The sequence below is a fragment of the Trichoplusia ni genome, chromosome 2, assembly GCF_003590095.1.
Source record: "Trichoplusia ni isolate ovarian cell line Hi5 chromosome 2, tn1, whole genome shotgun sequence".
Classification (NCBI taxonomy): domain Eukaryota; kingdom Metazoa; phylum Arthropoda; class Insecta; order Lepidoptera; family Noctuidae; genus Trichoplusia; species Trichoplusia ni.
In genome coordinates, this window is record NC_039479.1 from 8,705,764 (window position 1) to 8,718,886 (window position 13,123).

General features: G+C 35.6%; 1 protein-coding gene across 1 annotated transcript; it reads right to left on the minus strand.

The window, feature by feature from the left end:
* Window positions 1-374: 374 nt before the first annotated feature.
* Window positions 375-2,401, minus strand: LOC113501536 (facilitated trehalose transporter Tret1-like). Its single transcript, XM_026882723.1, has 6 exons — window positions 1,955-2,401; window positions 1,557-1,880; window positions 1,346-1,478; window positions 1,052-1,269; window positions 760-954; window positions 375-628 (listed from the first exon to the last, which is right to left on the minus strand). Exons 1-6 carry the CDS (start codon window positions 2,213-2,215, stop codon window positions 401-403), a joined length of 1,359 nt encoding a protein of 452 aa, XP_026738524.1. The 5' UTR covers window positions 2,216-2,401; the 3' UTR covers window positions 375-400.
* Between the last annotated feature and the right edge of the window lie 10,722 nt (window positions 2,402-13,123).

Consider the following 13,123-nt stretch of genomic DNA (forward strand, 5'->3'; position numbering starts at 1 on the left):
CACTCTCTTGCGCTATTTTTTTTCAACTACCATAATAGTAAAGTTTTGTCGTTTAGATAGCATTTTTTTTTTCTAGATATCATCATCATCATCGTCATCCGCATCTCAGCCTATCGCCGTATAGATATAACATAATATATTATGTACATGGCATAACAACGTTTACCGGGTCAGCTAGTCTTAAATAAAACAGCAAGTTTTTTAATAAAGAATTTAATCACAATGTCTTGGCGTAGAACTTAAAAAAATGTCATAATGAAAAGGCACTGGTATAACACAAATATCTTTAAATCGTTCCTAATTCTTGCTGACTCTATAACACATCCCATATCTATTATCTTAAACCTAGTTTATTATCTTAAACCCCTATTATCTTAAACCTAGTTTCTTCTTTATTATGTTAACTGTAATCTCCTTTCAGTTTCCTTTCTATATCTTCAACACTCTTGCCATTTGTTTCAGGCAGCATTATTATAGCAAAGACGGCTCCAATCAAGTTTATTGCCGTGAATATATAGAAGCTCACATTGACACCAAAGTTGCTTGTGACAGCACTGAAGGATAACAGTTGAAAAAAGGACATAAGCCATGCCAACATCACTAAATATCCCATTAGTTTTGCTCTAATCTAAAAACAAAGAAAGATTATACATTGGTTAAATAATGGGCTAAGTTAAATACAGACTGCAGGCGAAAAAACGTAAATTCTAATTGATGAATTTAAAAGTAATATCCCATAGTATAGTAAAACAAACATACCTGAAAATTGAATATTTCTGACATTGCAATAAATGGGATGGGAGATACACCACAACCATAGCTGCAGACCACCAACATCAGCATCACAACATTCAGCCAACCGGGAGTAGTCCAGCCATGTTGCTGAAGAATGCCTGTTGTTGCTATGCAGCAAAATCCTAAGGCTGAAGTAGCAAAGGTTGTCACCAAGATAGGCTGTAATTAAAAAAAAAAACAATTATTTACTATTCCGAAGGAAAATGAGCGTGTGCAGATTCTACACATTTCACCTATCTTCCACTCATGAGCTCACCTTTCTGCCAAGCCTGTCGATAGTCACAAACGTGATAAGGCAGCCAACGGTCATGCATATAGGTATGCTGAGTGCTTGCAGTTCTGGACTCATCGAAACTCCAGATGTAGATAATATAGTTGCAGCATAGGTCAATATGGAGAAGGCACCATTCGTCGCGTGCCCCACAATAATGACCAGCATGATGATAAAAGACTTCCTCCATACCTTGTTTTTGACTGAAATGGTTTAAAGTACATTACTTATTTTAGTCGAAGTAAAAACGATAAATAAGAATCTATAAGTAGTACTTACGAATAATGACCATTGATATTTCAGGTATAGACTTATAGTAATCATCGTCTTTTTTCATTATGTCAATTTCGCATTGAATTTGTTTGTCTTCAGCGTTCATTCCTCTTAAGAATGCCAGAGTTCTGGCTGCCTCCTTAAGAAACAAATGAATTAAAATTAAAATAGGTTGAATTTGCGAAAGTAGATATTTTTTTTTAAAGTCATAACTTACATCCACCTTCCCTATTTTCACTAAATAGGCTGGAGATTCTGGAGCTCTTAGGAACAATCCAAACGCCATTATAGGAATTCCGATGACGACCCATAATATCGTGTAATAATTTAAATATCCTCCCATTGCATACATTATGACAATTCCTGCACTTTGTGCTAATATAAATATGGATGCCAGTGTGCCCCTGATATTGTCTTGAGCGATCTCTTTGACATACATGGGGACAACGTGGAAGCAGCCTCCCCCAGCCAGGCCACTTGCCGCTCTCGCTGCGACCAGGCTGTACGTGGAGGGTGGCAGCATTTTAATGATCCACGTTAACTGAAAATATGCAAAAAAATCAGATACCTAGTTTATTTTTTGTTGATGGTTTGTTCTTTGCTAATCATACTTACCGCTTGAATTAGTATTATTAGCAAAATTCCTTGTTTTCGTCCACACCTGTCCACAATTTGAACAAATAGGAGAACTCCAAACACAGCTGCTAGACATGGTGCACTAGCGATCCATGATATCTCGGTATCTGTGAGTGATCTGCCAGTCGGGGAATATTCTGACTGTAACAGTTTTGTCATGGGGGACATCCATCCCGTCTGCAGGCCGTATGTAAAATTTGTTAAATTACCTGAAATTAATTTTATTGTGTAAATGTACATATTTGCACTTCATTTTTGTAATCATTAGTGACGTCAACTAATGATTAATAATTCTCGCATCCTTCCTTCTCTAAACTCACAAAATGAGTGATAGCTGAAAATTTATCCTAGAGTACGTGAACTAATTTCAAACATACCAACCACACGCTCCTTATACGAACATATTTACCGAGTGTTTATGCAATTAGTTACTACTTACATAAAATTGTGATCGCCCATTGCACTCTAGCATGGCCTTTGGATTCCGAAGATGTTGTCATTTTCATTTTACAGACATAAACTATGTTTCTTCAACTCATACAGACACTTACTCATACGCGATACAAATAAGACTGAATGGAAGCACTGTAGATGATCATTGTATTTATGTGTTTCCCAGTATTGCCGCCCTAGCGGTGATGTTTGGAGATGTTTCCCATACACGTGATTAACACCTGCTACTTGTCAAAATTGAGAAAAGATTACGTCGCCAACAATTAGTAATTTTCTTTGTTTAATTTTCAATGTAACAATGGCAAAGATTCTGCTAGTTTTAGAGACGACTTCTCGAATATGTAAAACCTATTTGTTGTATTCTTCAAAGTTACTTTTGATGAACTTTCTCAATGCGACTCAGAATTTGGCGTAATGAACATGGTTTGGGTAGAGGTTGTTTTTTTCGGCGTAATGTAACAACAAGCTGTGTAAAACCCTTTGGACCTATATTGTATTGGGGTTCCTCACCTCTATTTGTTTTTAACCTTGGACTATTTTATCGTACTCCATCCTGAGGTAGGTATTTTAACTGCTGTCTTAGATTTTGCTACAAAACAACCAAAAATAGGTGAGAATGAAAAAGATGTAACAGAGTGCATTACAAGTATAATGCTTCAAATGCAAGTTAATTTGTATGCCAGTTGCCACAAGGAGCCCTTGGGCATTGACCTAGTGAGTATCCTTTCTGTTTATTAGACATAGATCAGTATCACTGCCTGTATCATACCTTAATACCCTAAAGCTTCTCAAATATTTACTCTACGTAACTGATAAAGTTCTTCGCCCAAAATAGAAAATGTTTTTCTTTGCACTAACTAAGCCGTCACAATGAATTCAGTTTCAGATACTTATCATGTTTGTTATCAACAAATAGTTCTGTCCTAATATGTTTGTTTAGATTATGCAAGAGTATGTTTGATTTGTTTGTACGCTTTTACGCACAAACGTGTTTTAGGTATTTGAGACTTTGGAAAAGTTGTGGGATGGTGTTTGTTTTAGTGATTGTGATGACTAAACAGACCATTTGCTTTAAACCTGTTTTTATATATCGTTATCAATAAATCTCGTAAATTTCCGTTTCATTTTTAAATTTGCTTGAGTAAGCGTGAATTACTGTTGTCTAAAAATTTTCCTAAATATTCTCCATCTATCTCGTTAGTAAGTTAGGAAAATAAATAGTCATTGTACTTTCGAGTATACGCAACCTCTAAAGAGATATTAAATGGTCCTTAAGTGCTTCTGCCGAACGCTTTTTGCTACAGAAGAGGATTAATATATCTTGGCTTAGCATTCGTTTACTTGATATATTGTTTACTTACATTTAAACGGTCTGATACTTACCTAGATTTTCATTGAGTACCTCTTCTTCTAATATATTAGGACGTATAAGACCTAAACTATTCTCTAATTGATGACTAAGCATAAATGTTTTTTATAAAAGTGTTGTTTAATGGTTTTATAGTCTTTGTAAATAAATCATCAGCTAAAAATCATAATGAATTCCAGAAAAGAAAATTCTGCAAGATGCTGGTCCTCTTCCCAAAAACCGATTAGCTATTCCGATAATTGTTAATGTCTACGAATACTTCGTCGGGCACGACCTACAAGTTTCTATATAAACGTATGAACAATAGATAACCTTACAAGGTGAAATTCCGATACAAGTCACACAAGACATCCACTATGTCTACAATCGTAGCAATAAATACAACAAACAAACAAGTTATCTAGAATCATTTGACTAGACACAATTTTTTATCTTCTGTCGTGACTTCGGAAAGTCTTTACGTTTATTTATTGAATGAGGTGTTTTTTTGGTTATAAATATATTTGTTACTTTTAGATGTATTATGTGTCAAAATACGTACGAGTCAATACCCAGTCAAAAATAGACAGTAGTACGACAACCAAAGGGTAAATCCATGAATCAATTAAGGAACTTAGTCTATAGAGATCCATTGCTGGAAATACATAGGTCTCGTTTAAGGTCCACAACACCCAGTCAGCCGCCTTTTGCATCCACCCAAAGAGTCAATCTTCGTATCGTATCTTCATATTTCAATATACTAAAATGGAAATGAAATGAATGTTTAAAACAGTCTGAACTTTTTTAAATAACGTGGATACTTTATTAAAAATACCAAGCATGAGTTATTAAGTTCATTCGACGGCTACTATTTTATTCGGTCGATAGGACCTGGCAATTTGGAATAGTTCGATACTAATTATAATTTGAACATCCATCGCTGCACGAGTATGCAGCGAGCGCCCAGCTGGCGCTGCGCCGCCGCCAATATCCTGCTTTCAGCGATTTCCCTCATAATTTCCGGCTCTGGAGTCACATATTGCAGACGTGTGCCGGATATCATGAACGTCACGTTTCGCAGGTACCTACTATTCAGATCCTCCGTACGTTTGGAGATTCCCATTCAAAGCCACCGAGTTCTTCATATTCATAAGACTGAAGTCGACAAAATTCCGTACTTGTTGAATCTCTTTCAATTTACAACAAATAAGTTTGATCTCTAAGATAATTGTTTACTAATTTCAAAAAGTAAGATAAATTAGCGATACTAGTACATTAAAAAAAAAAATATTATTCCTTTATCAAAAATTTAGTTTTTTAACTATTTTGGATATTAACGTAAAACGAAGTCTTCACTCTTCGGTAGGTAAGCCAATTACAAACTGTTACTAAATTAGTTCGTTACATTTTCTTGTTCCGAAATACAATCCCCAACGAGACCAAGTGTAAACGGAATATTGATCAGATATCTAAAATATCGTATAATATAATATCGAGTTTTCCACAACAGGGAGTTGTGAAGTTTGGGTAAATTAATAAGGATTAAGTCCGCTGGGCCGGCGGCGGCGCGGTCTCTGATAACTGCATTGCGACAATATTCCCAGACACCGGAACGATAATGGCTTTCCCAACTTTTACTCAACTTTCAAGTAATATCCTGTATCCGAAATATTCAATTGGTTTTTATATTTTCATTGTAAATGCTACGTTACGTAGGTATTTCCTATTCAAAATGGCTTCTCAACTGACTTAAAGTGATTGATCCAAAATGGAACTTCTATTTTTACTCTCGCCTCAGTAAATCCACGTAAAAGGTAATAAAAAATGGACCTTATGATCTTCTACCTAATTAATAATAAAGTCCATATTTTATTAGGGACTAGACCAACCAGAGTCTACTCGGTAAACTTAAGCCACTCAGACTGAATCTTAAGAAAAGGAACAAACTGAAAGTTTTTAAATAATAATTAGCTCTTGAATAAAAGTGCTTGAATGTCCAAGTTTATACAAGAGATAAGATTACCATGCAATTTCAGCACTTGAACAATTTAAAGTTGACTACTTACTTAACAATTGTTTGTATAGGGATACTGAATAAATACCAATGAAAACTTTTGCCTTACCTGCTTCAAACAAATGCTTATTTTAATGTATATCTGAGTGTTTCAATTTAAACTTAGCGTTGGCATTACGAGCACTCCTAAATGCTAACTTATTACACGATCTCTTAGCATACACGAAACAATGGTAACTTTGTGAGTCTTTTATGAAATCGTCAAATGTTTTGGAGAAATCTTCGACAGAACTTTTTTTATCGTGAGTATTAAAGCTGTCATCATTGAATTCTTGAACAATATCTTCATAAAATTTAGAAAAGAAAAAAATCCGCCACATCCACAATCAATGAACTGCATAATAACTGAATGACAGTTATTAAAAATACATAGTGGTTATCTGATACTTTATACACCGGGCATGGACAGTGCATACACGAATAACGCTAATCTGATGATCAGTGTTGATTACAAAACGAATTCACAATAGCCCAAATTTTATGATCGTCTATTGTTTATAATTAAATATTTTAATATTCTGATCATGGATGCTAACAGTTTATTGAATGTTCGGTCGTTAGGAACATTCCGAAGTGTTATTTGCTGTGATTGTAAGAAGAGCAAGTCACCGTGCACTAGCTAGTATAACTCTAAACAATTTAAACAGTTGTTAAGTCAAAGATCCTAAAATTGAATCTCCGCGTCAATCATCATCGACGAAGCCTTTTCCGAACTATGGTGGGGTCGACTTCAGTTCAGTTCAAATCAAAAGCCTTTATTTCTCTCATAATATATAACATTAAATAACTAAATAACACGCCCCGCAAAACCGTTTACATGGTTTTACACTTCCTGTTGCATAATCCAAAAATGCTTATTTTAAATATTTATGAGTACGTTTAAAAAGAAATGCTTGCTGAAACCATTGGAAACACCCCGAAAAAAATTGCAGTCGGCTCAACAGACTCTGACACCATGCTGTATTTCGTCCATTCGAAAGGAAAAATATCGATACTCCAGACTACTTTTTACCATAACCTAATTATTCCTTATCGTGTTTGCTTTGAAAATCTCTCGCACACAACGGTTACACTTAGCGTAGTCTAAAGCGGAAAAATCATCCTACAAATCAACTGGTAGGCAACAATTGCATCAGCCTACACAACATGTGAAAAACGTTCAAATGTGTAAACAAACATATCTCAGAGTTCATATGGTTCTATAATTAACAATCTACTTGCGCAATAAGTTAAACAAGCACTGAACTAGTTATTTGCTCTTGATATCGCGCGATCAGACAAAGTATACAACTGAAACAAATAACGATCATTATTTACTTGAAATGTCATGCGATATGTAGGTAAATAGGATTTGTAGTTGATTGATGTAGATGAATTTGTTACTATTGAAACTGTAAGAAGCAAGATAGTGTCAGCTTTTATTTTTATGAAGAAGTAATGAATGGTGTCATACCATAATAAGATTGGAGAAGAAGTCCACAGCTGGGCATAAACTTTGTGGTAAAAGTACGTTATTTAAGCTGAAGTGTTTCTACTAAATGTAATTCTAAAACTCATATTCTTTTATGTGCGACAACCACAATACATCAAAGAAAGTATAAAGTACAATAGGATATCAACAAAACATAAAGAAACACTTCACAACAATACGTGTCGATGACAAACAAGAACACAAACCGCACACCGATACGAGAGGCAATAGAACCACTTACAGAAACACAACACAATAAAGCAGAGACCCAATCATTTCCACAGCAGCGTAACAATAATGTAACGGCCTGTATAAAACTCGGCAATTAGAACAACGCGCCGCGCCGGAAGGGTCAACAGCTCGCGTTAGGACCCGCAGAGCCCGCGATTAGTGTCCCCACCCTGTATAACGTATGTGCTACACAGATAACTAAGCTGTGCTATAAACAGAAACAAACAATCATTGTAATTTTTACGGTGAGTGCAAAGTGATATAAAACAATTACTTATATAATTTATGTGTGTTTTATAACAGTTCTAAAACACATGGTATCATACCAAAAAAGTCGTTCATACTGCTTTAAAATAGATACGTCATAACATACTATTAATTCCCACGAACGAGTAAAAAGTTATTTAAAATGACAGAAATTTCCACTGTCAAACATTAATACTATTCAGAAAACAATACAACCAGCACAAGAGCTTACACGACGCGGAGTACATAATACCCACCTACGAGTTATTTTCGTACGAAGTTTACCCTTAACGGAGCGAGGGGTCTATTCTAAACACTCCGCTTTTAATATGAAGGGGATATTATTTTGATATAAGTGACGCAACAAGTTGCGAGCCGAGCCCTCCGCTACAATGACCTATTTAACTCTATTGACAGTTTCCGTGGGATACAAACAGCTGACGACGCCGGTGGCGGCTAGTCATGACGAAATGGAAAATTATATTTTCATGTATTCATAAATAATGAATTAGTTTTGTTGGTAAATGATGTGAAAGGTCGTCATAATATCACTTTTTTTCAAGTTATATAATTTTGTATGTTTTCTTTATAGTAGTTTTGACAGTAGCATCGACGTGATGGAAGTATTTTAATATACATTATATTTGTTACTATAACTTCAGACATAATATTATGTGTAGAAAACGGACATATTCGAAATAAAGGTAGAATAGGTAATTTAACGATAGCAAAACAAATTAATTTTAAAAATTATGAAAAGTAAAATAGGCAAATGTTTAAGTTCATTTGCCATTAGTTTAAAAGCATGAGTTATTAAAAGGCTCTTTTAGAGCACATATTTGCAAACCAACTTCACGTCAGTTGGAACTTTAAAACAAACACTCCTGTGTGCCATAACTGGAGAAATATATTTTCTCCGTAGCGTCGCTCTTCCTGCACCGCTTCCGGAACCCAGTTGTATCATAACAATAGGTCAGTAATGTACGTGGCTCACGACTGGAATCCTTCGCGGTTACAGCCTGGAACAATACCACTGCCTTTTAAAATAAGATGGTTGTGGTTGTAGAAACGAGACAGCGCTCTACACAGGATATAGCGGCGTCTCTTTTCTACAAATACAACAGTAATGTGTTAAGTGGTGGTGCTAGGACACGGTCCTTGTATTATGTTATGTTCTGTTGTTCCATAAACGTGAGTATCCCGAGCTACTGGGATTCTTACGGCTGTGTCGTTAGCTAATATTTGAAGAACGGATTGTTTGCCAGTAAGTGTATGGAGTAAGATTTCCATATCAATATTTGCACGACCTACAATTAATTGTTCTATGTTTGAACAGTGTATAGATTTCCTCTATTTAATGGTTTTACATTAACATTGTACGATTTATCTCAGATAAGGAAATCTTTCTTTTTCTTTCGATGGAACTTAATTATTATTAATACTGTCATGAACATTCCTCTTGATATATCGAAAAATTTGAGTGCATGCAATAAAAAACATGCACCATGCCAAATAAAATGCAGTTTATTAAAATCATGTGAACCTGACAGGTCGCCGCTTTGGGTTGATAGTTTAAATAAAATAAAAAAATAATTTCATTAGCTAAATACTCTAAAAAAATACTATAAAATACAAATATTGTCATTATTCTAATCCGTAAATCACAATCCACATACAAGATTAAATTTAGAATTTACATTAGAATTGGTTTCGTATAAGATGGGATTAAAGGAACACGTTTAGAAATGTCGTTAATAGGAAAAAGAGGGAATAATTGAAATAAACACAAATGTGGCGCGTCGTAATCCCCGCGCGTCTTCGGAATAAGATTTTCTTTTAAAATGTATTTTGAATGAAACAGCCAGCTTTGATTGAATTGTGACAGACAGGTGCTTCGATGGCAGTGTCTAAAACACTAAGTAGTAATGCTACAAAGTTTTTTTTGTAAGTTGAATAATTTTAATTAAATCGTACATCGATTGCTGTAAGTGATAGGTGTAATACGGAACTAAATTACTCATCCCCGAGAACTGCAGAAGGATGAAGATACTACTATTTAAGGGGTCGTTGCAGTTTATTGTTTAATTCTATTTCTACTTTTCAAGGTCTTTTGTTTATTTCAGCCAAAGACGGTGAAATAAAGAGCCTTGTCGAAAAAAGACAAAGAATTCATCCAAAAGGTAAAAAACTTGTCCCTAAATTAAAGTAAACAGCTGTTTGTCTAATTCATACTCTTGGGCTATCAAACAGAGTGTGTATGTGAGCGTTCTCATTTGTTTCTCAGCATTAAAATAATTGCGCGTGAAGTACTTTTGGTGCGACTCTGACAAGTAATGACATCACACAGCTTCGTAGTGACAATGTATATCAAGTTACAGTTTTATTATTAAAATGAAAACTCTGCAAAGGTCAGCTCATATTTAAATTGTTTCTATATTAAGCTTACCTTTTGTAAAAGGTTGCTTTGAGCTATTTTTATTGTAAGACCACACACTTGCAACGTTCAGCTTCGTTCGTAAATAAAAGACCTAGCAACAAATGTGTGGTCACCACAACACACGTAACAGCGTGCACCACACCACGTGCATCGGAAGTCCAACCACACATTAGGAAGCTTTGGGCACCACACTCTACGTCTTCACCACAAACCTGATTCTTTAAAAGAATATAGCACTGAGGGTTCTGTTCACAAATATGGCTGAATAAAAGTAATTTTCAAAATAAAACATCATTAAATTTATCACCTAGGTGCCTTAGGAATCATCATCCACAGCATTTGTCCTCACACTGCTGCAGGCATAGGCCTGCCCATGCTCGTGCCAATTTCTACGTTCCTATGCCAGCCTCATCCAGACTCGATCCGAGGCCCTTACTATGTCATCGACCCATATTGATACTCCTCAGAAATAGACGCACGAAAATATTTTATTTTCACTATCTAACGGAGATTTATCATTTGAATCTTATTAGCATCTTTTAAAAACAGAAACCCATAAAAACCTCCATGGTGAAGTGATAAAATGTTAATTGCATCTATTGTTGGCGGAAGTTCTCGTAAAAATTAGCGGTTCTCTTTGTGCGGCATAACTGTTTGATGTCGGCCTTGTTGATACAACTGTCTGCTCCGCGCCGTCTGTTTGTTTTCGAACGAGATTGTTTTATTGGGTTTGTTCATTCAGATGAGGTTCTGACTGACGAATTTGTTAAAAGTTCAACTTGCAATGTTAATCGCGCCTGAATACGAAATTAATTCGATCACTTACAAATCTCTTGAGTTCAATAGAGACCCAATACTTGGCAGATGTAAAAGCAAGAAAAATATGATGACAAGAAAACACTATGTATTCGTGTATTGTTTGAACGTCATCAAAGTATGTAATGCTCGAACAATATCGCACAATCGGTACCGCTGGAGATACGTACTCGGCTCACGTTCTCCAATCGCGACCCTTCTCGAACAAGACACGCCGACATTGAATTATTTAGACAGATACCTCTACAAAGAGCCTCAAATATACATACAAAAGGTCAGGGCAACAAAGCGATCGTACCAGCTGATTACGTCGCGAGCCGCCGAACAATGGCTCGTCAGAAGAGAGCTTGATAAGAGATTATTTACAAGAGAAGTGACTGGAGACCGACTGGCCGCGTTCCGTCTTAATTGATACTTTACTCGAGATCTATCTTTGTGAAAGAGGTGTTATTAAGCCGCTCTTGTTTTGTGCATCAGGTATGTAATTTGCAGTCTAGTCGGACAGTGAGAAGTAATCAAGAGTTTGACGTATTACATCAGTTTTGTACTTGATACTGAATAATAATATTTCATAATTAGCATACCAAGTTTGGAATATTGATGAACGCTCTATATTTTCCCTCTTTGCCTGACACAAGTACCTTCTAACATCCGTCAGTGTGCAATATTTAGGAACTCACCGTGTATGTTTATCTGCGGTAAACAAAAGGTTTAAAACAGTTCGAAATGAACCGGAGTAGTAGATGGTCGAGTGTGCATCCATTCGTATTTCACTTTACATCCATCCATCTTACTAACAACTGCGGCCACGAGACGCGGGAGCTCTAAATACAGTTTACTTGCTTCAAACAACCCTTTTTACACGAGCATTCTGTTATACGCCTTAAAGCGTTTGAAACACTCGCAGAATTCACGACGCTTTCTTCATACTGTTTGAATTACGAGTACCTGACATTATAATGAAAGAAAACTTTATTTTACAACGGCCAAGTGAATTATTTTCAATAGCGAGTTAAACGCGCAAAACTGGTTTCCACAGAAACAGGCTAATGAAAACAAATTTGATAAAGAAGTTTATCACCAAATATGTAATGACAGCTTATCCTAGATTTTTAACTTCAGTCCAAGCGACCGAAATACGAACTACTTAGTAACAGGGTTCCGCTGTGACCCCGTGCGGACCCAAAATGATAATAAAATAAAATTAGCGAAATGACATACCATCATACCACCTTCTTTAAATAAGAGTATTCTAGTAGCACAATAGAGACTTCAAGAGTTATAAAAACAATAGAGACATCAATATCCGCTTTATAATGCGTCTCGCTTCCACAACTGCCACCCTGGAGCAATACAAAATGTATCATAACGTTGAAAATAGAAACTTGACTTGTTCGAGCCTCATGTACTGTAGTAACAACATTTCGGCTGTAACAAGCTCACCAAAACCCATGCTCATAGTTTACGACGTCTATTAATCATAATTACGTTTAGTTGTGAGCCACGAAACGTCAGGTAACTAACATAAAACTAATTGATTGTTGCATAAATTGGCTCCAATTAACTGAACTTCGTGTTACCTAAAAATACAGTACATTAATGTTGTTTGAAACGCGGATGTGAATGAGGGCGATGTTATCGGGAGTGTGTTGTGTTTTATCGAGGTACAGATCATATTAAAATATAAAATAACTTTTACTTAGTAATATATAAGTATACTAGCTGTTGCCCGCGACTCCGTCCGAGTGGTTAAAAGAAATTGCGACTATAACTTGAGATTTAAACTATTTACGAATTTTATTATAATCGGTTAAGTGGTTTAGGTGTCCATTGAGGACAACTAAGAGATAATCATATACCATCATGGACTTTTTTGTAGACCTTTTTAAGTTGTACAATACTATAGTACATTGTTTTGATCTATCTTGTAGGATTCAGTCAGCGTTTGCAATGTAAGCGCAAAAAATGTGTTTTTTTACGACCTCACATTAGAAACCTCAAAAATTGTAGCCTATGTGTTATTCTGATGTATAAGCTATATTGTGGTAAAGTTTCATTCAAATCTATTCAGT

Bases quoted from the DNA above. Each gene is read 5' to 3' on its own strand.
- LOC113501536 (XM_026882723.1), bottom strand. From the start codon at position 2,215: ATGTACATTTACACAATAAAATTAATTTCAGGTAATTTAACAAATTTT. The intron at 1,479-1,556 runs GTAAGTTATGAC...TTGTTTCTTAAG, and splicing joins TGAAAATAGGGAAGGTGGAT to GAGGCAGCCAGAACTCTGGC. The intron at 1,270-1,345 runs GTAAGTACTACT...AAACCATTTCAG, and splicing joins AATATCAATGGTCATTATTC to TCAAAAACAAGGTATGGAGG.